The sequence below is a fragment of the Peromyscus maniculatus genome, chromosome 11 (genome assembly GCF_049852395.1).
Source record: "Peromyscus maniculatus bairdii isolate BWxNUB_F1_BW_parent chromosome 11, HU_Pman_BW_mat_3.1, whole genome shotgun sequence".
Taxonomy (NCBI): Eukaryota; Metazoa; Chordata; class Mammalia; order Rodentia; family Cricetidae; genus Peromyscus; species Peromyscus maniculatus.
In genome coordinates this window covers 92004451-92031260 of record NC_134862.1, presented here as the reverse complement: position 1 = coordinate 92031260, position 26810 = coordinate 92004451, and the positions used below count along the sequence as shown (strand labels likewise).

At 43.1% G+C, this 26810-nt stretch overlaps 1 protein-coding gene across 7 annotated transcripts; it reads left to right on the top strand.

Moving 5' to 3' along the window:
• The first annotated feature begins 82 nt into the window (after nt 1-82).
• Brox (BRO1 domain and CAAX motif containing) lies at nt 83-22730 on the top strand. 7 transcript variants are annotated; one of them, XM_076548135.1, is made up of 14 exons: nt 83-205; nt 1851-1940; nt 2249-2363; nt 4820-4926; nt 5471-5567; nt 10619-10714; nt 12332-12404; nt 13574-13679; nt 14602-14691; nt 16688-16773; nt 18057-18138; nt 18417-18567; nt 19378-19537; nt 20442-22730. In XM_076548135.1, the coding sequence occupies exons 3-14, from the start codon at nt 2263-2265 to the stop codon at nt 20526-20528; spliced, it is 1236 nt and encodes a 411-aa protein (XP_076404250.1). In that variant the 5' UTR covers nt 83-205; nt 1851-1940; nt 2249-2262; the 3' UTR covers nt 20529-22730. The 7 variants fall into 7 exon arrangements, with proteins under 7 accessions (XP_076404250.1, XP_015862531.1, XP_042114699.1 ...); XM_016007045.3 differs by having other exon boundaries at nt 2223-2363; XM_042258765.2 differs by having other exon boundaries at nt 204-469.
• The last annotated feature ends 4080 nt before the right edge of the window (nt 22731-26810 follow it).

Genomic DNA, 26810 nt, shown 5'->3' with positions numbered 1-26810 from the left:
GCCCAAACCCATTTGCCGCCACAGCCAAACTTTGCAGCTCCGAAGGCGGCCGCCCCGCCGAGGCCACGCCCCCTAAGCCACGCCCCGGTTAGGTTGAGGCCGCCCCAACCGGCCGAGGCCATCGCTACGGCGGCATCCGGCCCTGGCTCGGGGACTCCCCGCGCCACGTCCCTTCCTCTCTAGGACCCAGACAGGATCTGGAGAGGTAAGAGCAGGCGAAGTTTGGGAAGGGTCGGCCGACGGAGCGAGCCGAGGGGGCCGAACCCGCCCCTCTGAGACACGCACGGCAGCCTCCGCCGCTGTCATGGTCCCCCGTCACGTGACGCCCGCCAGCGGCTGGCCCCGCTTCCGGCCGCTCTAGCCCAGTTGTCTCGGTGCTACCGGCGCCTTCCTTGTCTGGCTGGCGGACTCCGTCCCGCCTTCCTTTTCCTCCAGCAGGAAGAGCGGCGTACGGACTCTGAAGTCCCCGGTAAGCATGTCAAGCGGTTGTGTGAGCCCGTGATCTCCCTCCCCTCGAGTCCCTGCACTCCAGCAGGAGGGTCACCCCCTTCCAGGAGCTCCCTTGACCCCCGGGTGGTAGTCAGTGGAAGACTCGACGGTATTAGCTGCTGGTTCGGCCGGCTCTCCTCGCCCGGCGTCTCCTTTGGCTGTTAGAGAGCTTGCTAGACACAGAACGGTGGCTTGGCAGTCATCTGCTCGGCCTTCCGGGGTTGACAGGATCGGTGTGCCACCCTCAGGCCTGATCGCGATCCAGGAGCAGGGTGCGTGGGGTCGCGGCCGGGAGGAAGAGGCCGGGCGGTAAACAGGAAGTGGGCGCAGGCAGTGTCTAGACCGCAGGTAGGCTCCGGGGAGCTCCCGAGATGGGAGGGGGTGTGTCAGCGAGCTCGTTCGAGGGGGTCTGGCAGGTGATGCTCTCTATGTATTCGGGGTTGTACTTGGGGCTCTGCAGGCTCGTGAGGATGGGTGTGTCGTTCTTCGACCCCACCCTCCGAGTTCTGGAGACCCGACGAGTGTGTGAAGGGTGGAGGAGAGTGCAGTCATTAAAAGAAACAATCGAGGAAATTCTGTTTTCACAAATTTCCCTAGAGTAGAGTGGGCTCACCTACTGCTGCCTTTGCGCAGGTGTTGGAGATGGTTTGTATGGACGCTGTTTTGGTGATATGTTCTGAAAGGGCTTCTTAAATGGTTTGAGTCCTAAGTGGATCTGCCCAGGCTTTCACTGAGTATATGATGCCTTCTCTGTTCGTTAAATATCTGGTGCTTCCCCAAAACGGTTTGGCCATGAGTAAGTCTAACCTGAGTGGTGCATAATGTTGATATTTCAGAACACTGTACCCCTCCATACACTTTCCCCCCCTAATAAAGGTTGAATGAAAATCTGTGCAATGCCTGTAAATTACATTTACCTTATCAGAATTGCTTCTGTATTACTTCTGGAATCTAATGAGATGTTTGAGACTCCGACTTGGAGCCTTCTTGTGTTACTAAAGGCATTATCTACCCTGAAACTTTCAGGAAAACAAAAAAACAAAAAAACAACCCATACAAGTGCTGCCTTTTTTCTTTTGCTACAATTTTTTAAAGTTGACATTTCATTGAGGTAGCTTTTCAAATGTTTTTGTATTCACAGTTTATATTTTATATAAAAATGTTCTTAGTAGTTTTATACCCAATCAATTTATTACAGAACAAAAGGTATCCACCAAGGTCCTTTGGTGCCAGCAATATGTGGAAAATAAAACAAATATGAAACTTACTTATTTCAAATAGACTTAGTGTTAATGGGGGGGATCCATTTGACTGTGTTAAGGAAATGAGACTCATCTGGTCCTGTACCTTCTCATTTGTAGCTGTCCACCCAAAGTCTCAGCTTTGCTTCTCAGAAGTGTAGTCTGGAGCCCTGCACAGCCAGCTTCTCAGGTTCTCCCCCAGACCCCCAGGTGAGAACACATTGTAGCAAGATCACTTATCTCCAGGGGATTTTTGTTCAATGCATTTTAAAGTTTATACTGTTCTTTTGTATCTTATCACTGAAATTATTATGAACAAAATTCTCTATTTTCTTATACAGGCATAATTGAAGTATCAATTTAAGATAAAATTCATTTGTGGTATATTATATTTATATGTGTACATTTTGTGTATATTAGCTTATGCATAAGGGTATATATCTTGTAAAAATAGCCAGTTTTTACATGTCTTTTTCCTACTTAATTTTTCAGTTTTTATGTCTCTTCTGCCTGTATAGCACACCTCGAGAAAATGACCCATTGGTTTCATAGGAACCCATTAAAAGCCACAGCTCCCGTGTCTTTTAACTACTATGGCATGATCACTGGTCCCCTTGCCTCAAAGATTTGCAAGTAAGTGTTACTGCAACTTAAGCAGTGTTGGTTAGACAGTGATTCAGGGTATTTTATAAGTTCTGTGGTTAATACAGAAATGTGTGACACATTCCTAACATTAAACTCATGATCAATTTCTATTTTATCGTTAACGGATGAAGATTAAATCATGGGATATTTAAGCTTCGGTTGTCATCAAGGCTACATCCTTAATTTTAGATCAGTAAATGAGTCCCAGAAGGGCTAAATCAGTAACAAGTTAAACTATATATTTCAACAGAGCCATAAGGTAGGATGTGAGTATTGTTAATAGGCCAGACAGTAAGTTACTTATGTTCCAAGAAGGGAGAGTTTGCTATGATTTAAAATGCCTTCAAAGTAGTGATATAGGAGAGAGGACTTGAGCTGAGGTTCACATAAATTGTTTAACTGACATCAGGAGTTGGCAAACTCTGCCCTCTATGTTAGACCCCCTGCTTCTTTTGTTTCTGGGGTGTGTGTGTGTGTGTGCGTGCGCGTGCGTGTGCTCATGCCCACTCATATGCACCCTAGCGCAATCACCCAAAGTTCAACATGCCCAAAATTAAATTCATCTTAAAATTATACAAATTGAGAAAAACATGCCTTAGAAATATGTAATTTAGGCACAGGTGTGAGAACTGAATTCAGATTCCTAACATCCACATAAAAAAATGGACAAGATAGCACACCTATGAACCCCAGCACTAGGGCACAAGATGTTTGTGGGGACAGGCAGATCCTAGAGCTCTCTGGCCAGCAAGTTCAGCCAAAATAAAAAGTTCTGGGTTCAGTGAGAGACACAGATATCCGACCTCTGGCTTCCACACATGCCCAGGTATGAATATTTGCACATGTATAAACATATACCCACTAACATGTATTTAGAATGAGAAGACTTGCAAACAATTTTGAAAACATTCAGAGAATATATTATATACTATGCATTCTGTGTGTTTACAATTTAAATTTATTCTTCAGCAGCTTAAACCTATTTTAAATGTCTTAAGTTAATGTCCATTGAATGTGATTTCTGGAAATCTCACAGCCTTCTGGATTAGATATAGATGCAGATTAGAGATGCTATAGATCTAGGAGAGGAAGTCATTGAAGATGTTAGAATAGAGATCTCAAAAGAAAACCAAAAGGCCAAAGACTGGTATTTTTATGTGTGGGAGAGAACTGGGGACATAGAGAAGGAATGTTGAATGGGGAGGAACATCTCAAAACTGCAGTGCTCACTGTGACCGTGGTGTTGCAAGAAGGAAAGGTGGGTATAAGACACTGTTACAAAGAAGAGTGGCATGCGGGGACAACTTAGGTATTTTAACCAAATGGTCATACAATTGTACATTTTCTGGATGTATATATATCCATAGACTATGTCAGATGCTTTGTGTGTAGTGCCAAATTCAGAAATTCAAAGGTTATTAAAATCATACACAATTGCTGTTTTCCCCAAAACTATTGGCTAAAGAATGAAGAATGAGCTGGGTGGTAGCCCATGCCTTTAATTCCAGCATTCGGGATGCAGGCAGGCGGATCTCTGTGAATACAATGCTAGCTGGTCCACACCACTAGTTCCAGGATAGCCAGCCTTACGCACGAAAAGCAAAACAAAACAAAAAAACAGAATGAAGAATGAATTTTAAATACACTCAGTTGTTGTTTGTGTTACTGGAGACAGGGTCTCAGGTAGCCTGAGCTGATTCAAACTTGCCTTGGCTCTGTAGCTAAGGATCCCTCTTCTGCCTCCTGAGCACTGCACTTACAGCTTTGTGTTGCCATGCCTGGTTGATAGTCTTGTTTTTAAAACTTGCTATATATTTTTATTGTATAATTGGGTGTGGTGATATTTTGTGTACCCTAAAAAACTTACCTGAGGATCAGAGGACAGAGACAGCTACTAGATTACACATGGAGGTCAGGCAGTGGTGGCACACACCATTAATCCCAGCACTTGAGATCTCAGTCCTTTGCTTGGGAAGTCACATGCCTTTAATCCCAGAAAGTAATATGGCAGGACAGAGAAAAGTATATAAGGCCTGAAGAAACAGGAAATCACTCTCTTGAGGCTGAGCATTTTGTAGAGGTAAGAACTAGTGGCTGACTGTTCTGCTTCTCTGATCTTTCAGCTTTTACCCTGATATCTGGCTCTGGGTTTTTTATTAAAAGACCATGAAAGATCTGAACAACAGTTGGGCACATGCATTGCCCCTTTAATTAGACTGAGTTTATTTTTGTATAACTTTTGAAGTGATTGTTACTAGAAACTTCATTTATTTCTAATGTTGGCCCTAATTAAATTTATTCCTTGGAATCGGTACATGGTAAAGAAGCTAGCAGGGGTCTGTGTGTGTGTTGTCTTAAAGCTTTTAAGTTGTTGCCTCTGAGCTGCTTTTTTTACGTAGTCTTTGACACACAACTTACTTTGCTTTACCGTCTGTTGATGCAAGTGATTTGAGATCATCCAGGACTCGGCTCCTCGAATTGTTCACTGATTTGAGCTGTAATCCAGAAATGATGAAGAATGCAGCAGACTTGTATTTCTCACTTTTACAAGGTTAGTTACTTTTGTAAAGGTAAGTGTTTTTAAAAAATGGCTATGTGGTAGTGTACGTTTAACTTTTCAGATACAGATAGTTTTATCTTCCAGCTATATTTGGAATTATTGGGTCTTAGAATGTGACCTTGTAAATGGTAGTACATAGTCTTTCTAATAGTCTAAAATTTATATATATATAAATATATATTACATATATATATTTATATATATATAATATATATATATTACATATTCTAATATTAGGAGACTGTGTAAAATGTGGAGAGGAGAAAAGTATCAGAAGTTTCATTCAGACACCTGAAAAAGTAACTGTATGAATAAAAAAAAAAAAACATTTTGATGGGGGAGGGGGGTTTGAGACAGCATTTCTCTGTATAGCCCAGGCTGTCCTGGAACTAGCTTTGTAGACCAGGCTGGCCTTGAACTCACAAAGATCCACTTGCCTGTCCTCCTAGTGCTGGGATTAAAGGCATGTACCACCATTCTCAGTTAGAACAAATAATATTTGTTCTAAAATTAAAATATGTTGCATTTTTTATAGGTTTCATAAATTCACCAGGTGACTCTACCCAAGAAAGCAAATTACGATACGTTCAGAGTTTCAAGTGGACTGATACATTGCAAGGACACGTCCCGAGGTGAGCGGTGCTAATGAGGCCCTAAATAAATCCAAGTCGGCTTTTAACTGGCCAGTGTATTTGCAGGAGAAAAACAGATAAGCAATTTCATTTGTTAGGAAATAAATTAAAACATTGACTTAAACTAAGGTGTATGCTATTAAGTTTAAAATAATGTGTTTCTACCAGACAAAATCTATTTTTGTGAAAACATAAATATTAACTTTAAACACCTGGGCCTGTTTAATAATGCCCAGCTTGCAGCTCAACATGGGCTTGATTTTTCTCTCCTCCTTTCTAGTTGTGTTTCTACTCTTACAATGTCCCTTTACAACTTTCTCATTACTCAACTATTAATAATAGATCATAGTGCTGTTAACTTTTACTTTTTAAAAATACAATTGGATTATTAAAATGGCCATAGATCTTCATTTAATAAAAAATAAAAAAGGGAGCCAGCAAAATGGCTCATTGTATAAAATTGCTTGCTGCCAAGCTTGACAATCTGAGTTCAATTTCTAGAACCTACATAAAGTAGAAGGAGAGAGCCAACTCCCATAATTTGCCTTTTGACTACCACACATGCCTTGCGGCACATGTGTATCCACAAACACAAATAAGTAAATAGATAAATAAAAAGATAAACTAAAAATAGGAAGGCTGTAGCCGGGTACTTTTCTGCATCCCACTCAGTCCTGCAGCAGTTTATAAAATAATCACTCAGAGGCTTATATTAATTATAAATGCTTGGCCAATGGCTCAGGCTTATTACTAACTAGCTCTTACTTTTAAATTAACCCATTTCTATTAATCTGTGTATCACCACATGACCCAGGGCTTATCGCTCTGGCATCTTACTCCTTCAGCAGCTGCTGGCATTTGTCCAACTCCACCCTTCTTTCTCCCTGTATTCAGTTTGACTTTCCTGTCTGGCTATGTTCTGCCCTGCCATAGGCCAAAGAAGCTTTATTATTAACCAATGATAGCAACATATTCACTGCATACAGGAAGACCATCCACAGCAGAAGGGATGTTAAAAATCCCAGAGTGGTGTTAAAATAGAAAGAATGGATGTTGGGTTCATACGTGCTGAGACACAATACAGGTTTTCTATGAAGTGAACATCTACTTTAACTAGATTTTGATGTAATGATAATAGGGTACTGTGAAGAACAAAACAAGAAAATGTAGGCATGATGAATGACATAATGCCAGGCCTCTATAGAATTAAAACATTCACTATATGTTCCTTTCTTCCTTCCTTCCTTGGACATGTTATGTGGATTTTAGTAGTCTTAACTACCAAAGTTTTCCAAGACTTTTTCTGTTTTTCTTTGTGTAATCACTGTTTTTCATCTAGATTTAGGGATTTGTTGTGAAGACTATTTTTTTAATTTATTTATTTGTATTTTATGTATTTTAGTGTTTTGCCTGCATGTATGTCTGTGTAAGGGTGTCAGATTCCCTGGAACAGGAGTTACAGACATTGTGATCTGCCATGTGGGTGCTGGGAATTGAACCCGGGTCCTCTGGAAGAGCAGCCAGTGCTTTTAACCACTGAGCCGTCTCTGCAGCCCCATGAAGTCTATTTTTTAAGGATCAAGCCTTCATCATTATTACAATGGAAAGTTTGACAGGCCATAAAACGGCTTGAATTACGTAAATTCAGCACTTTCCCCATTTCATTCCCAATATTGGTTCCATGTTCCTGGGGGGTGGTTGTTATTATTGGTTGGTTGGGTTTTTTTGTTTTGTTTTGGTTTTTTAGCATTTCATGAGATAAATAGTGAAGAATTATATGATTAAACTAAACATGGTGGCACATGCTGATAAACCAAGCATGAGGGAAGCTGAGGCAGGAGGATCATGATCTTGAAACCAACCTGGGTGATAGAACAAGGCCTTGTCTCAAAAAAGAAATAAAATACAAAAAAAATTATGTGATGTAACCTTGAGCACTACCCAGTATTCCGTACATATGAAACTGTTTGATTACTTCATACTTAGAAATTGTGCTACATGTATATTTGTGCCAAGACATTCTCACTGCAGTTCAGGCTGCCCTCAGATTTATCATGAAGCTCAGGCTGGCCTGGAACTCATGGCAGTCCTCCTTCCTGTCGGGGGCCCTGGGGTGCTGGCATTACAGGGATGATTTTTTTTTTTGAGACAGGGTTTCTCTTTGTAGCATTAGAGCCTCTCTTGGAACTCACTCTGTAGGCCAGGCCGGCCTTGAACTCACAGAGATCTGCCTGCCTCTATCTTCCGAGTGCTGGGAATAAAGGCATGCGCCATCACTGCCCAGATGTCTCCTGGTTCTAGAAGGCATTGGTCTGTACTGCAGTGGTAGTTCTCAGTTTTCTATTTGTTCAGGAAGTGCTCTTGGAGTGTGGGCAGTGGTACTCTTGGAGAGTGTGCAGTAGTACTCTGGGAGTGTGTGCAGTAGTACTCTTGGAGTGTGGGCAGTAGTACTCTTGGAGTGTGTGTAGGAGTACTCTTGGAGAGTGTGCAGTAGTACTCTGGGAGTGTGTGCAGTAGTACTCTTGGAGAGTGTGTAGTAGTACTCTTGGAGAGTGTGCAGTAGTACTCTTGGAGTGTGGGCAGTAGTACTCTTGGAGAGTGTGTAGTAGTACTCTTGGAGAGTGTGTAGGAGTACTCTTGGAGAGTGTGCAGTAGTACTCTTGGAGTGTGGGCAGTAGTACTCTTGGAGAGTGTGTAGTAGTACTCTTGGAGAGTGTGTAGGAGTACTCTTGGAGAGTGTGTAGTAGTACTCTGGGAGTGTGGGTAGTAGTACTCTTGGAGAGTGTGCAGTAGTACTCTTGGAGTGTGGGCAGTAGTACTCTTGGAGAGTGTGTAGTAGTACTCTTGGAGAGTGTGTAGGAGTACTCTTGGAGAGTGTGTAGTAGTACTCTGGGAGTGTGGGTAGTAGTACTCTTGGAGTGTGGGCAGTAGTACTCTGGGAGTGTGGGCAGTAGTACTCTTGGAGAGTGTGCAGTAGTACTCTTGGAGAAGTGTGGGCAGTAGTACTCTTGGAGGGTGTGTAGGAGTACTCTTGGAGTGTGTGTAGTAGTACTCTTGGAGAGTGTGCAGTAGTACTCTTGGAGTGTGTGTAGTAGTACTCTTGGAGAGTGTGTAGTAGTACTCTGGGAGTGTGGGCAGTAGTACTCTTGGAGGGTGTGTAGGAGTACTCTTGGAGTGTGTGTAGTAGTACTCTTGGAGAGTGTGTAGGAGTACTCTGGGAGTGTGGGCAGTAGTACTCTTGGAGAGTGTGTAGTAGTACTCTTGGAGAGTGTAGTAGTACTCTTGGAGAGTGTGTAGGAGTACTCTTGGAGTGTGGGCAGTAGTACTCTTGGAGTGTGGGTAGTTACTTTTTGAGTAACTAATGACTATGACTTGTCTTTGTCTACCTTGTGTTCCTTTTTTTAATGATTGATTTATTTACTTTATGTATATGAGTGCTCTATCTGCATGTACAACTTTATGCCAGAAGAGGGCATAAAATCCCACTATAGATGGTTGTGAGCCACCATGTGGTTACTGGGAATTGAACTAAGGACCCCTGGAAGAGCAGCCAGTGCTCTTAACTGCTGAGCCATCTCTCTAGTCCCGAAAAATCAATTTTTAATAGTACATGGTCATATTACTATTTAGACTGTGCTATTGAAATTGAGTGTTCTAAAACAAGATTGTAGCTTGGTAGTAGAATACTTGTCTAGCATGTGTAAGGCCCTGGATTTGATCCTCAGAAACACACACACACACACACACACACACACACACACACACACTCACTCACTCACTCACGCACATGCGCACCAGAAAAGATAGTTATTTATATGACATCATATGAATTAGCCAAACTGGGGCTGGTGAGCTGGTGTATTGAGTAAGGTGCTTGACTGCAAGCCTGCTGACCTGAGTTTGTTCCCCAAGACCCACATGGTAGGAAAGAACCAGTTCCTGCAAGTTGTCCTCTGATGTCCACACATGCTCCATGGTATGGACACACACGCACTAAATAAAGTGTATTTGAAGTTTTTGTTTGTTTTGGGTTCCATCCTAAGCTTTCTGACTTTTTAAGGAGGAGTCTCAGAACTATATAGTTTTAAAATTATTCTATGTAGCTTTGGGTACTACTTTTTCATGATTATTATTGTGGAGTACACAGTTCATACTTGTTCTGGTTAATTTTTTTGTCAACTTGATGTAAACTAAGCCCATCTGGGAAGGGGGAACTCAGCTGAGAATATGCTTTGGTCAGACTGGCCTGTGAGGCATTTTCTTGATGAATGATTCATGTGAGTAAGGGCCAGCCCACTCTGGGCGTTGCCACCCCTGGGCAGGTCATCTTGCATTGTATAAAAAGGAACTGAGAAAGCCGTGGGGAGCAAACCAGTAAGCCGTGTTCCACCATGGCCTCTGCTTCATTTCTGCCTCCAGGTTCCTGCCCTGAGTGTCTGTTCTGATGTCATGTTGGACTGTAAGCTGAAAGCTGAACTAAACCCTTTCTTTCCCCAGGTTATGTGTGTGTACACGTGCATGCCTGTATGTGTATGATTCCTGTCTTAGCAAATAGAAAGCAAACTAAGAAAATTCTGGATCACTGTATTTAGATTGTTAATTACCTGCATCTGTGTGTGTTAGTTCTGTCTTTTTGTTTGTTTTGTTGTTGTTGTTTGAGTCAGGCTATCACTGTGTAGCCCTGGCTGTCCTGGAACTCACTCTGTAGACCAGGCTGGACTTCAAACTCACAGTGATCCACCTGCCTCTGCCTCCTGAGTGCTGGGATTAAAAGCCCAGCTATATCTTCATAATTTTTTAAAATTACTGCATTTATGTACTTTTTATTTGTGTGTGTGGTCATGTGTATGTGTGTGTGCCTGCGTATGTGCATATGTGAAGATTAGAGAACAACAGGCAGGAGTCAGTGCTCTTCTGCCACGTGGGTCCCAGGGATTGAACTCAGCCCATCACACTTGGTCACAAGAGGCTTTACCTGCTAAGCCAAGCAAGCTTTGTACAGCAATGTCTTCATAATTTACAGAACTTAATGACTTAATTTTTAATTCCAGTGCCCAGCAGGATGCTGTTTTTGAATTGATTTCCATGGGATTTAACGTAGCATTGTGGTATACCAAATATGCTTCAAGATTGGCTGGAAAAGAAAAGTAAGTTAGAAAGCAGAGGTTTTGTGTGTGTGTGTGTGTGTGTGTGTGTGTGTGTGTGTGTGTGTGTGTGTATTGTTTTTTAAACATAATGAAGTTCCACTTGAAGTAAGTATAAGAGTCATTGTTCATACTTACGTTCAGCAGTTATGCAGCTTAATCTTTGTTTTGTAAATTTGTATTTATTGCTCTTGGGGTGGGAGAGGGCACACAGGCCAGGGTCAGAGGTCAGCTTGTGGAATAGGTTCTCTCCTTCCACCTCTACATGGCTTCCAGAGATCGATTCCAGGTTGCCAGCTTGTGCAGCAAGCCTTCCCACCACATCTGTACGCTGGTTTTAAAGGGGAAAGGTTTTCATTACCTTGTTAACAATGGTAGATTTAAATGAGGCCCCAAACTAAGAAGTCATTAAAAATGTGCCAATTGGACTACATTTAAAGTACTATAAACAAAGATTTAAAACAGTGACAGAATTGGTCAACAAAACTGCAACTCGTTATAAGTTGTCCTTTTTTTTTTTTTTTTTAGGTTTTTCAAGACAGGCTTTCTCTGTGTAGCTTTGCACCTTTCCTGGAACTCACTTTTGTAGCCCAGGCTGGCCTCGAACTCACAGAGATCCGCCTGCCTCTGCCTCCAGAGTGCTGGGGTTAAAGGCGTGTGCCACCACCACCCAGCAAGTTGTCGATTTTTTTAATGTATAATCTAAAAATTAACAAATGTCATCAAGTCAGTTGAAAATAAAGGATGCGAATAGGCACTTCATAGAAAAGAGGTACAGAAAGCTTGCAAGCATATAAAAAGATGTTTGGAAGACTAAAAACTGCATGAGGCTGGTGAGGTAGCTCAGTGGGTAAGGGTGCTTGCTACCCAGTGACATAAGCCTGAGCTGGACCTGGAACCCACAACGCGAGGGAGGGAGAGAACTGAACCCACAGACTTGTCCTGCGACCTCCACTTGTGCACCTGTGCACACAGAGAAAGTAACATTTTTTAAGAATTGTAAAATTAAATGAGACAACTTTTGTAGTGACTGATGTGGATACTGGCACATCACTTGGGATTCATCCATACATAATAACATGCAGCCGTTTAAACATGAGTCATGTTTGCTAAAATAAAATGATTCAGATGAACAGAGTAGTGTGTGTTAAGTTCATAATATTTTGTATTTGTTTATGGCAGAACAGTCTGGAAAGAAATTAGACTGTTTAGCATTTATTTACTTCTAGGCAAGGTCTCTGTTCACCTGCAGAGTCTTGAAATATATTTCATGTGCATTTTTAATTGGTTTTGGTGTCAAATTAGATTGTTTTCTTTTTAAGGAAGAAAACTAATAATAAGAAACACAAATAGCTAATTAGTTTTCTGATGTTTTTAAAGTGTGTGTGGGGTGTGTGCACATGCACGTGGAGGCCAGAGGCATTGTCACCTCTGGCCTGGAGTCACAGGCAGTTGTGGGCCGCCTGACATGGGTGCTGGGAGCTGACCTGAGTCTTCTGCAAGAGTAGCAGGAGCTCTTAGCCACTGAGCCCTCCCCCAGCCGTGGTGTTCTGATATGTGTTAGCTCTTAGTGCCAGGAATAAGACTCATCCTCTGACTAACGTAACCACTGTCTTAAAGCATAACAGAAGATGAAGCAAAAGACGTCCATCGAAGCCTAAAGATTGCAGCTGGGATTTTTAAACATTTAAAGGTATAATGGGGAAGTGGGGCAGGGTGGGGCAGGGGTGGCACATTAATTCTTGGACTGCATGGTGGGATTAGTAACTCCATGTGTCAAAGAGGTAGTCCAGTTCCTCCGGTAACTGTGGGGAGTTGGTTCAAGAACAGACTGCCCTTCCACATCTCCATACCAAAGTCTAGATTCCCAAGTGACTTGGGCTCTGTGTGTAAACCGTGCACATTCCTGTGCTCTGTAAATCGTCTCTTGTCTACCAGCACCGTGTAGTTCGATGTGAGTACTCGTCCTACCGTATAGTCTAGGGAATGGTTGACAAGGAAACTGTACAGACTCGGCACAGATGTAGCCTGGGTGCTGAGCGCCCATGTGGAGTGCTCAGGTCTGAGCTGACTGCACGTTGTACATTAACCACCTTATTGGTGAACTACAGCCAGTTGCTGTGTTAATCACTCCATTTTCCCTTAAAGTTGGTGAGTCATAACTAGAAGTTTTAAGTTACAATATTCTGCTTGCCTTTCTGTCTCTTACCCTGAGTGAAAACAAAACAGGTGAACTAACGTCTGTGCTGTTGGGCATTGTTCTCGCTGCGGCCGGGGGCAGTCACAGTTCCTCAGCACTGACTCTGAGGCTGCCTTCTGGGTCTCACTGGCCAGCCAGTCACTGCAATCTAGTAATGTCAGATAACCTGAAGATAGGATGGGAACTCTGAGGAAAAATCGTGTCTTCCTCTGAGACTGGTCTTCTGCTTCATTCTCATGAATGAAACTGCTGCTTACTAAGGGCTGCTTGGAGGCAGCTTTAAGGTGTTTTTGTGTCCTGAATTAGATGTAGAATTTGTAGTATTTTCTTTTCATCATTAGTTTTTACTGTGAATGAACAATTCACAGTACAAAAGAGAATTTTGGTTACTGTTGCAGTGAATACTTTCTAAGATGAAAGCATGCTTTGCATTGTATTGCGTTGGCAAATCTATCCATAAACTAAATTTTGCTGTTGGATTTTTTTATAAAAGTTGACGTTGAATACACAATACCTCACCTGTGAGCTTGTAGTCACTGCTTGGTCTGTTCCCTTAGGTTCCCAGTGAGTCTCTGAGTTGAATGTCCTGTAGTCGTGTCTTCAGCTCTGACCATAGTGTTAATATGAGACTGACATGTTTGTTTCCTGTTCTTCCTCTGTAGGAAAGTCATATACCCAAACTTCTTACACAAGCAGAAAAGGGACAGGACTTAGAGGCTCGGCTCATAGATGCTTACATCATCCAGTGCCAGGCTGAGGCCCAAGAAGGTATCTAAATACTCGAAGGTGTTTTGTTTTTAAGACTATTTATGTTGGCTTTTGATTCCTTTAGAAAATACCAGAATTAGCCTTTCAGGTTTGAAGAATTGATTATGAGGGTCATTTTACCTTTAACATTTCCTTTGCTGTTTAAAGAGCTCCTTCCAGCTAATGTTCCTTTAAAGAGGATTTTGATTTCATGCCTTTTGACAACATTAATGTTAATCTTTGGGTTTTCTTTTTAAGATTAATTTTTAGGGGTGTGTGTGTGTGTGTGTGTGTGTGAGAGAGAGAGAGAGAGAGAGAGAGAGAGAGAGAGAGAGAGAGAGAGCGCGCATGAGCACGCGCAGGTGCCCTGGGAGGTCAGAAGAGGGTGCCAAATCCCCTGAAGCTGAAGTTAAAGGTGGTTGTGACCCGCCCAAAATGCATGCTGGGAACTGAACAGGTTCTTCTGAAAAAGCACTATGCTCTCTTAACTATGAGCTATCACTCCAGCCGCAAACATTAACTCTTCACTGATCTTCCTCCTGTGGTATGCTTATTATTTTTCTTCTTCCACTCAGTAACTTACCTTGAAGTCTTCATCTGTCAGTTGCAGAAAACAGTAAAGTAACTCCTATAAACTTTTTATCTGTATTTCAAAATTGAGTGCTTTCAAAGTCTTTTTCTTCTTTATGTTATTGCTATTTTACAGTAATTCTCTGTTATTGACTAATAGTTGGTTAATGGTGATTTTAAGATACTGGATCAGAAACACAAAATCAGTATTTTTGTGTTTATATTTTCTATAAATTTTTACACTAAAATGTATTAAAAAAAAAAAACCTGAAAATCTGAAAGAAGACTATCAGGCTGTCTTTTGCTGTCATGACTGAACTTCCCATACATGGATGTGAACTTAGAGATTGTATTTATTGTGTTTCGGTTACAGTAACAATTGCCCGAGCAATTGAATTGAAGCATGCTCCGGGACTGATCGCTGCACTTGCCTATGAAACGGCCAGCTTCTACCAGAAAGCAGGTAAGCTCATCGGTTTGTTACATTCACGGTCCTTAGATTTTTCATGTCCATTTGATTTTTGCTGAAAAGGGAAGAAAGCGAGATTCTCATATTTTCCATTATAATACTAGAATAAAATCTTTGGGGTTTTGGCCTTGTTTAAAATAAGAGGCCAGGCATGGTCACACAGGTACTCCAGAGGCTCAAGGCCTGTCTGGACTACAGAGTAAGATCAAGGCTAGTCTGGGCAATTTGTCTCAAAAACAGAGAGATAGCTCTGTGGGTAAAGTGTGCCATACGAGCATTAGGACCCAAGTTTGATCTGTAGGATGTAAAAAATCCAGGCGTGATGACATGTGCTTGGGATCTTAGAGCCAGGGAGTAGGAGTCGAGGGGATCCCTGTGGCCAGCCTCGCTCAGTCAGTAAGTTCCAGGTAAAAGTGAAGAGACCTTGTCTCAGCAGATAGGGTGAATAGCCTCCACATATACACGCACAAGTACACACACACACTCCTCTCAGACACAGATATGCACGTATACGTGTTAGTTAATGAATATGTTATAAATTAATGTATGAGAAGCTGGGGCTGTAGCTAGTAGTGGAGCACCTGAGTCAGTCCCCAGTCTCACAGCTAATGTGCTGCACGGCTTCTAATGGGGAGAAAGGTGACGGTGTGCTTCCCACCGGGTATAGCCGGGTATATGCAGCCTTTGCTGGTTTCAGTCTTTGTAACAGTCTTCTTTATGTATTTAGTTGGTTAGTTTGTTTTTAAGACTGAGTCCTTCTGTGAGCCTTTGCTGGTTTCAGTCTTTGTAACAGTCTTCTTTATGTATTTAGTTGGTTAGTTTGTTTTTAAGACTGAGTCCTTCTGTGTAGCCCTAGCTGTCCTAGAACTCACTCTGTAGACCAGACTGGCCACAAACTCAAGAGATCCACCTGCCTCTGCCTTCCAAGTGCTGAGACTAAAGTCATGCCCAGATCTTTATAACCGTTTTAAAATTGCTACCCTTATTTAGCTAAGAATAGGAATAGTGTTACATATTACATAGAACAGGGAAGTGTTGCATGACCACCAATAACTTGAGTGCTAGCATGTGGAAGGTGGGACCACCAATAACTTGACTGCTAGCATGTGGAAGGTGGGACCACCAATAACTTGACTGCTAGCGTGTGGAAGGTGGGACCGCCAATTGGTGCCTGTGATCTAGGAAACACACTTAGCTTTCTGTTTGGAGGATCGTTACTGTTTCAGTTGCTGAGTAGGTAAGAGTAAACTCATAGTCTAGGGAAGGAGATGAACTTGGAGTCAGATCATGATGTAAGCTACAACATCAGTGATGTAAGAAACGGAACAGTGTGGGCGTGCTAGAGCATGCTTGCGAGAGGAAAGTGGCTTTTTAATCTCATTTCAAAACAGTGAATTTGACTGGATTGTAATTTTGAAATACACAGGCTTGCTGTGTGAAGGAATAGGCAGGCTGCGTGGTTAGGAAGACATTGTTACAGGCTTTGGAGGAAATGAAGGAAGGTTTGACGGTGATAGTGAAGTGGAAAATAAAGAAAACAAAAGTTGATTTAGGAAGTGCTTGGATTATGTGAGCTGTGCGGATATGTGAGTGAGTGTGTGTTGTGAATGCACGGTTCAGTACTGGCTGAATGGATAATAGGAGTTGTTTGTGGTAGGCAAATAGAGTGCTGTCTGCATGGCTATGTTACATACAGTTTTGAAGCTATGATAGAAATACTTGCTTTGAAATCCTTTGTTCTGTCTTTTTTGTCATTAACTTAAAGCCACATTAACCATCAAATTGAAGAGGTACTGATTATGTTGTTCAAATATGTAATTATGAGGAAATAAACCATGTTAAGTATTTACGTTTTTTTTTTTTCTTAATGTATGAAAGCTAGAAGTTAGACTAGATGGCATTATGTTTTTAGCACCAGAACACAGGAACTAAGAAATGTTCCAGTGAAAGTGGGTGAAATGATATTTTGCTTTTTAAAATGTAACTTTAGATCATACTTTATCCAGTTTGGAGCCTGCATACTCCGCCAAATGGAGGAAATACCTGCACTTGAAGATGTGCTTCTACACGGCCTATGTGAGTACCAGCAGCCTACAGCTGGGGTGGTTACCCTCCGGCCCCTTGATTGCCAGGTCTCATCTCACCACTAACCATTAGCAGCAAGCCAGGGACAGGCAGCTCTCAGGAAGTATTCACTGGCAGGAGTGAGTGGAAGGAGATGATAGAGAATTGGAGACCTAGAGTTGCTGCATGGTCCCAAATCGTATTTTCAGGCTGGACACATAATGAGAATTCTCCAGTTGTTTTATCCTGTTCATTGAGAAGGGTATCCTCAGATTCTAATCTTAATGGCTTGGGAAGATGTAGGTTGTGAGCAAGTGTAAAGAACTGAGCTCAGATCCCCAGAAGCCATGTTAAGCTGGATGCAATAGTGCACATCTGTAATGACACCACCCTACAGTGAGACAGAAAGAAATACCAGCAGCTAGCCTTGCATGCCTCACGTCAAATAACAGGACACCCTGCCTCAAACAGAGCCGAAGGCCTGGACTGAAACCAAGGTTGGCCTCTGACCACCTGCCTCACTCACATCTCTATACACACAGCGATTTTGTTGTTGTTTTATTTTAATCCTGAGGCATACCACGAAGTGTATATGACCTAGATAAAAAACCACCAGTGTGCACCATTTTAGAAGTTCTTTACCAGTTGGTTAAACCACCAAACTTAAGATTGTTATCATATGAGAGGCAGTCAAAACCTTTTTCAGAGTTAAGTAATTGTCTATCCCTCACGTGCCATAATGTTTTCCAACATACTACTGCTCAGCACCAAGTGTCTGTTTCAACAGATTTTAATGAGCAGACTTTCGGGCTGATGCATTTTTCTTAAAACCTTGGTCCTTCCTGGGTGTGGTGAAACATTCCTGTAATCCTAGTGTTTGTAGCTGAGGCTGGAGGATCCTGAACCCAGCCTGAACTCAAGAAGACCTTGGTTGGCGGGAGGAGGGGACATGGACAGGGAAAGGGACACATGGAATGGGACAAGCAGCAGACTCTCTACTCTGTCATCTCAAGACGCTAGCCACCCCCTTTACGTATGCATAACGAAGAACTGACTCCTTTATTTACTTCTGTCCTCTTTAAAACAAGACTTAGCTAGCAGGTTTTGCTTTTGGAACGTAGTGACAAATCTCCTTTGCCTCAGGGCTGCACCTAACTGTACCTTTGATTTGGGCAGAGGTGGAGGGAAGCCCACCTCAAGGAAAGGATTGCACTACAGTCCACACAGTGACGGACAGTGTTTGTCTGACATGTAACCTCGAGGACAGAACATATGAAATGTGTTTCTTTCACCAGGCATACTGTTACCATGGCCAGACTCTGCTGGCCAGTGATAAATGTGGAGAAGCAATCAGGGCTCTCCAAGAAGCAGAAAAATGTAAGTTTTGCTTTCAGAATTTTCACTCCCTTTAAAAAAAAAACTTTTCATCCTAAAGGGAATGAGTAGATCTGGCTGAGTTCATAAAGGGAATAGACAAGATGGTTGGAGAACAGAAAAAAAATTCTCCTCCTCGAGCCTGTAGAAGACGCAGCCTCCCGCCACACCGTCCTGTGCTGCGTATGTGGCAGGTGACAGAGCGGAGGTGGCTGCTGAGACTCAGCCTTTGAGCACGCACAGCAGGCGCAGCTGTTCTGAGACCTCTGTCCCCCCTGCAGTGTACACGGAGGCCGAAGCCCTGTGCAAAGAGTACGGGGAAACCAAGGGGCCAGGACCCACAGCCAAGCCCTCAGGTCACCTGTTCTTTCGGAAGCTTGGAAGCCTGGTGAAGAACACCCTGGACAAATGTCAGCGGGAAAATGGGTTCATGTGAGTCGCTCACTCCTTGATACTAATACCACAGGGATTGTCATGTTAAAATAGTAACATTTTAGTAACGGCTTTATCTCTAGTCTCAAAGGAGTTGTCTTAAGTTGCATTTAAATTTAATACTTTCTTTTTAAATCGGTGAAGTTGTTTGTAAGGCTTTTTACTCTATATATGGTGATGTCATAAAAAACAGGTTTAAAATCTAAATGTGAATTGTTAATGTAAGTTTATTTCATCAGGATACTCCTATAAAGACGTCATTTTCTCTTAACTTTATTTCCATTTGCTACTTTGATGTGGGGTGTGTGTGTGTGTGTGTGTGTGAGTGTGTGAGATCAGCTTCTTTGCATATTTGTCTCACTCTGGTTTGAGCTAACTATAAAGTAAGAAATTTAAATTTTCTCATAATTCTTTCTGCCCCCTTTGGGCAGTAAGACCAAGACTGTTAGTAACTTAGTGTACAAACTGTAGTGCAGTGCCTTCCTAAGCTGGGCCGATCACTCTTGCCCCTGCCTACCTTTTTATATACTCCCTGTGATCCTCAGCGTTTGCTCACTGAACTTTTTACTCGTCTGTTTTTATCACTTCCCCCAAATGCCGGCCCACCGCCCCACTTTGCCTTCTTTCTGCCCTTGGGAGCCTCTGTTGCACAGTTCTGTAACTGGTGGGGCTTCCTGACTTTCTCATCTGGCCATCTGGGACTGCCCCCAGGGCAGAGAACTGTCAGGCTCATTGTAGCCTTGAACATATTAGGTGCTCAGGTAGTTGCAGAATAAATGAATAAACCACTATTTAAATTGCTTTTTGCAGTTACTTTCAAAAGATCCCAACAGAAGCCCCACAACTGGAACTCAAAGCAAACTACGGGCTGGTGGAGCCTGTGCCTTTTGAATTTCCTCCTATGAGTGCTCACTGGACGCCGGAAGCGATGGCCGCATTTGATCTCAGCAAGAGACCCAAGGATGACAGTGTATGAGAACGGGGCTTTTCCTCCAGTCCAGACGTTTAAGAATGTAGAGCTAGTTTGCGATGTCCGTCTGCTCCAGCAGGCCTATGTATTTGTCTGAATGCTCAGTCAGCTCACCGTGGTGCCGCTTCCACTCAGTTGTAGATTGCTCTCAGAAGCAGCCCTGCACCTTCAGTGACTTCTAGATTCTCTGTAATTTACAGACATTGTTGTCAGCACATTGTCTCATTTTCACAGCTTGTGTGTGTGTGTGGGGGGGGGGGGGGGGCGGGGTCATCCGTGTTGATGTTGCTGTAGCGATGATGCCCCCTTCTGACACTGGGTATTTGAAGGTTTGGTTTAACTCCCTGGCACTCCATTAGTCATCCAGGAGTGAAGTAGAAGGCTTTGCATTCTTTTATGCCTAAGCACTCCTTGGTGCTCTGAGTCGAGTGGTCGCTCACAGGGCAAGTTGTATGTGTAATTATCAAAAGACTAGGGCTCTGTGGCCGAAGGAGTGGGCATTGTTTTCCAACCAAAGTCCTCCCTTGAAATTGCATCTTTTTACAGTTTCCTCCCCACACAAGTACTCCTTAAAGTAATCCTTTTTTCTTCCTATTGAGCCTCTAAGACAGTACCTTCAAAGATAGCTTATATTGTCATAAATGATCTCGACACCCTAGGGTTCCCTTACCAAATTTTTTCTTCCTTTTCCGAAATTGTAGAGGAGGAGTACCTGCTGGACCTGAGGTTTGCATCCACTTGGGTGTTGCCTGTGGGCCGCATTTGAAAGTGCAGCTTCTGGAATAGCGTGGGTAGCCTCAATGCTGTCCTTTAAATACAGCACCTTTGAAGGTCTGAAGTAGAGGAAATCTGTGGGTTTTCTTAATCTCCATTTGCATATTTAACTTTGTTTCTTTCTCCTTAGGTCAAACCCAAACCAGAAGAAGAAGTGAAACCTGTAAAAGAACCAGATATCAAACCTCAAAAGGACACTGGGTGTTCTGTCTCTTAAGAATGTAACACTTGCTTAGAAATCTTGCTGCCAGTTCATAGGGGACATTTTCTGATTTCTCTGAAGCCCATAGGGTAATTATTAACCTCAGAGGGACTTGGCCTTTGTTTATTTATTCTTGATTTTTAACATAGAGGTGTTTCATGCTTTTGTTTCTGGGCTCTGCTTTTTTAATCAGGACAGCATTTGGAAGCGTTGTTTTTTACGTCTTTAATGAGTGTATGTGGGGGTTGGACCTTGTCTGAACTCTAGATAATTAGTTTCATATTAATGTTTTTCTACCTTCACAAAAACAATGTTTGTTTTCCTTCTTGTTTGATACCAGAAGAATGTTTTGAAAAGAAATAGGTTCACCTCTCATCACTGAGTCTAACACAGTTTTCTGGTGGGAAAAGAAAATCGCAGTTAAAAATCAGAAACCTTCAGACCAAACTCTTTCCTTACACTTAACCAGTCGATAATTTACTGGAAAATCAGTGTTTCGAAGAATGTGGAACTTACTTGAAAATCAGCGGTGACGGGTCTCCTGCCTGGCATACGCTTCCCTTCCCTGCATAGTCCCACGCTCCCAGAGTCACCCTCAGAATCCAGACAGTGGTTTGTTTTTTTTTTAACACGTACCTTTTCTAATGAATTTTTTTACTTAGGGGACAAAGCTTTGTACTAGCATTTGGTGTTTCTTTGTAGAGAGAGATGAAGAGTGGACACGTGTTTTAAAGAAGTAAAAGATTGCATGTTGTAAAGAGAGCCTTCATAAACTAAATCAAGATAGGTTGTCCTGGATCACACTGATGACTCCTTTGTTAAAAGCATTTTAAGAAAATGCCCTTTGTTACCTGATTTTGGTGTACATTGTGTTTTTAACATGGTTTTCTTCAGTATATGGCCTATTAGAATTGTTTGGCTGTAGGCCAGAGGCCATATCAGCAAAAGGTTAAGATATAAACATAAAATATGATCTTCACAGTGGGTTGCACTACTTAAACAGTTTGGTTATATCCACAGACTGGGAACTAGAGGATGTGTGACACTTTAACGGGTCACACATCTCTAGTGTGTCCTACTTGGTTACTCTCCTGCGGTGTTAACTCCTTTCATAGGTGGCAGATTGGCTCACAAGATAGGAACAGTAGTATACATAAGAGCTTTCTGTATGCCAGCAGTGTGTAGGCATGTAGACAACCACTGCATCCACATAGCAACCCTGTGAGAAACACATCAATCTACAGAAAGTATTGAAAGAGGAATACACATCTCATGATGCAGAATAAACAGATTATACCTTGAATCAAGATTATAGTCAATAAATCATATATCATAGTTTACACTCCTTTGAAAAGCTACATAGAATCAATGAGCTTTTTTTCTTTTTTATAGAAATGCTAGTTGCAGCTTACAATGTCTGTTTAATATTTGAAGCTGCAGCTTTCAGAACACTTAGAGAAACTACTGAATGGGCATTAAGTTTTATTTTGCTGTAGGAAAAAATACCAAGTTTCACCCTTCCTACAGAGTCACTTGTCCTAAATGCCAGTTAGTGACAGAGCTCTAAGTAGTCCTTGCCCCTGCCTGTTCACCCTCTGCCTGTGGGACTTACTGTAGGTACTAGTGCTCATTAACCTAGGTAGTGGGGTTTTTGTGTACTGGCTAAACTGCCATTAATGAAAGGGAAACACAGAATGTGTCCAGCGCGTCTATAAAGTGCAGTAGGTACAGGTCTTGAAATCCTTAATTGACGGTGTTCACATGGTCAGATGAGAATTCTGTTGACTGAAGAGGTACCACCAGCTGCCTAACATGCCCCGTTATATAAGATCCTAAGTGGTGCCAGGTGGTGGTGGCGCATGCCTTTAATCCCAGCACTTGGGAGGCAGAGCCAGGCAGATCTCTGTGAGTTCGAGGCCAGCCTGGGCTACCAAGTGAGCTCCAGGAAAGGCGCAAAGCTACGCAGAGAAACCCTGTCTCGAAAAACAAAAAAACAAAACAACAACAACGAAAAGATCCTAAGTGGTATTGGGAATTTGAGGAGATATCAGATATGAAGCTCCAGCATGAAGCCTGTGGGGATGGACTGTACATTAGTGTTGCATGTATTTCATAGAGGCAATGACAGCTCACATGCTGCTTCTGCCCAGTGTTTATATAATGAGTTCTCTTTTTATTTATGAAAATAAAAGCAATTTTACTTACATTTTCACTGGATTTTTTTGTGGGTGTGTGTGTTTGTATACTTAGCTAGTAGTATATTTAGTATAGTATAAATTCTTTCTTACAGTAATAATTTTAAATGACATTTGTGTCAGTTCTGTGCTTGCTGAGTTAATTTCCTTGCCATATTTAGTTTATGCTTGTGGTTGTACTGGTACTTAACCACCTCTCAATGTGAAAAGTACAATTTTAATTGGCTCATCTAGCTCATATTACAAGTACAGCATAATATTTTGTGTGTTGTGGCTAGCTGGGCATGAGCACTTCCTAAGGAGCATCCAGGCTCCTCACTTCCAGAATTTCAAACAGTACTTACTGCACCATCTGCCCTGATGTAGAAAACATGGGGAAATGCCCCAGAGACAGGCATGCATCTGTACACAGGCACTCAGTTAACCCTGGAGATAAAGGTGACCTGTGACTACCAAGGAGTGGCAATAGCTGGTTCACACTGGGTTGCTCCTGTTTCACAGTCTCATGGCGGCTGCTGTGCACACTCAGCACCAGGTCCTTCTGTGCGGCTGTGCCTTCAACAAGGAATGAGACTGCTTGTATAAGTCCTGCTCTCGCCGTAGGTTAGACCACTAGACAGCATCTTGGAGAGGGAAGAGTGGAGTCTAGAGGAGGGACTGTTTAGTTCCTGTGTAAATTACCCAAAACTATTACCCAAAACTGGTTCTTTGCTCTGTTGTAGCCCAATCTATCTGTGAACTTCATGATAAGTGAAAACAAAATAGTAACAAATTGTAGGTGAAGTACTTTCCTTTTTCAAGTTGAAAACACGCAAGTGTTTTCTGGGTACAGAAATCAATTGAAATGATTATAGATGGTAACAAGAAAGATATTAAAATATTATAAAATATTTAAAAGTAGAAAAGACCGCCGGGCGGTGGTGGCGCACGCCTTTAATCCCAGCACTTGGGAGGCAGAGCCAGGCGGATCTCTGTGAGTTCGAGGCCAGCCTGGGCTACCAAGTGAGCTCCAGGAGAGGCGCAAAGCTACACAGAGAAACCCTGTCTCGAAAAACAAAAAAAAAAAAAACAAAAAAAAAAAGTAGAAAAGACCATTGGAAGTTAGTATTTTACAGTGTCACATGGTCCTTCCTGTACTCATTAAATTTAACTAATTGCATGATCATTTACAGAATGAGTGCTGAGTTCCAGCCATCCGTCAGGACAGGGACATCACAGGGCAGAAGCTGAAAGCAAACAAGCTGGGGAAAACATTGCCATGGTAGTTTGAGTGAAAATGGCCCCCATAGGCTCATCTGTTTAATACCTGGTCCCCAGTTGGTAGACATGGGGAAAGATTAGGAGGTGTAGCCTTGTGGTGGGGGGAGGGCTAGGGGTTGTCACAGGATGCAAGTTTGAGGTTTCAAACTGGATCAAGATGTGAGCTCTCAGCTGCGTCTCCAGCCTTCTGCTACCATGTCTTCTAAGCCATCCTAGACGCTAACCCTCTGGGACTATAAGCACAACTTAATAAGTTTTCTCTAAGTTGCCTTGGCTGCGGTGGTGTGTCACAGCAATAGAAAGATAACTAAGACAGAAGTTGGTTCCAGGGAGTGGGCTATTGCTCTGACAGACCTGACCATGTGATGGTTTCAGAGGAATGTGGAAGACTTGGGTACTTTGAACTGGAGCCATCCTAGCAGGAACGTGGAAGACAGCAGTGCTGAGGGCAGGTGGGCTGCAGAGGTCTAGCTCAAGAGGTTTCAGAGGAGAAGAGTATCAGCAGCTGGGCCAGAAGCCATACTTGGGATGGTTTGGCAGCACGTGTGGCTGCTTTCTGCCCTTGTCCTAAGAACTTGCCTGAAACAAATTGAAAAGTTACAGGCTTTTTGGGGGGCAGGGGGTTGGAGGAGATTCTTCAAGATAGCCTAATATTGACTGTTGCATGGTTGCTAGAATCTCTTTTTTTTTTGTTTTTGTTTTTGATTTTGTTTTTGTTTTTGTTTTTTCGAGACAGGGTTTCTCTGTGTAGCTTTGCGCCTTTCCTGGAACTCACTTTGTAGCCCAGGCTGGCCTCGAACTCACAGAGATCCGCCTGGCTCTGCCTCCCGAGTACTGGGATTAAAGGCGTGCACCACCAACGCCTGGCAGAATTTACTCTTAATGCAGATTTACATTAAGAACAAGGGAGCAGAAAGAAATACAGAGTGTACAGTTTGAAGAGAAAAAGCACCACAGCCAAGGTTTGTTCAGAAACAGAAAGCGATTTAGGGGTGGGGGCTGATCTACAGTGAAATAAAGGGAGGAGCACCCTCAGGCAAGACCGAGCCGGCTAAGTCTCCAACTTGTGAAGGGAAAAGGCCTAAGGAAATTTCTCCTAAAAAGCAACAACAAACGAAAGCAGCTACAAATGGGATTGAAGGGCCCAGGCGCCATCCCAAGCAGGCTGCCGAACTGGGCAGTATTGTGCAATGTGGTTCTGGCTTGAGAGTCATGGAGGATTCATGAGAAAGGTTTCTAGACCTTCCTCCAGGGTTAAGGAGAGCTGATAAAGTCAGACAGTATGTGGGTGGGCATTCCCAGCATGATAGCCCTAAGAGGGTGAGAGGCCATTATGTGAAGCTGTGGACGTGAAGTCTGGATCGTACCGAAGACCCTAAGGTGTTGGAGGTGCCAGAGCGACGGGACATCTACAAAGGGGTGCTGCGTATGAGGCAAACAAGCCCAAGGAAGGAAGGATGTTAGGCAGTGAAGCTGGAGAGGTGGGGCCGTCTAAGCCCTGTGACGTCACACCACATCGGCTGTGGGATTTGGAGTTTGCTCTGCTGGGTTTTGGTCTTGCTTTAGTTCAGTGTTTCCTCCCTTTTGGAATGGTAATGTATATTCTGTGCCATTGTCTGCTGGGAATATGTAATTTGTTATAAGATCTTATAGGGGGTTGCACTTAAGAGACTTGAGTCTTAGGAGAGATTTTGAAGTTTGTACACAGTGTTGAAAGTGAAAGACCATAGTGATTTTTGAAGTTGAGCTAAATGCATTCTGCATTATGGTATGGCCACAAGCCCACGGGGGTCTAGGGAGTAGAATGTGGTGGTTTGGATGAGAATGGCTCTCAGAGGCTCGTATGTTTGAATACCTGGTCCCCAGTTGACGGAACTGTTTGAGAAGGATGAGGAGGTGTGGCCTTGTTCAGGAGGTGTGTCACTGGGTCAGCTGTGAGGTTGCGGGTGATTCCTGCTATCCCAGTACTCTCCGCCTCTTGATTGTGGATCAAGATGTGAGCTCTCAGCTGCTGCTCTCGTCATCTACCATGCCTGTGCCCCACCATCGGAGACTCCAACCCCTGAACCACAAGCCCAATTAACTCTCAGTTACCTTGGTTGTAGTATTTGATCACAGTAGAAGAGTAACCGATACACCTGTTCTGTGGAGTGATACATAAAGTGTGAGCAAAACGAGCATGATGTTGGCAAGAAAACAAACAAGGTAGCATGTTGAATGAGGTTTGATGAAGAGAATGGAAAGTTGCCTTGAAGGATAGGGGGCAGGAGCCTTTGATAAGGTTTTTTGAGCTAAAGACCTGAAGCAAAAAGGTAGAAAGTCCAAAAGAAATGAGTTAGGAGAGCTGTGGGGAGAGTGTCTTATCAAGGCTAGGGTCAGGTTCTGAGGGAGACGAGTCCTTGTGGGACTTCCTAAGAATTCCATTTCTATCCATCGCAGACGGAGGAGGTAAAGGTAGGCCAAGAAGACAGTTCCATCCAGGTCCAGCCTGTGACCCCATCAGTATTGGTGTTGCTTACAGGAATGGAGGTGACTGATCACTGGAAAGCCTCAGCTTAGCGTGAGTGACACCTCAAGGAGGCTGCACCGGTAGAGTCCTCCTGTCGGTCAACCTTTCACCACCTCTGTAGCCCAGCACCCCCCATGATGTGCAAGCCGGGGCAGGATGACGTGCAACTGGGGGCAGGGAGTTCAGGGGTGCGAGATGGAGTCTCAGGCATGAGGCCTGGTGACCCTCTTCACCCCCTTCTGTAAGAGATCAATCATGTGAGAGTCACATGCAGGCGGTCACACCCGGTGTGGTTTCAGGACAGCAACACCCTGGTCATCCCCCAACAAAAGG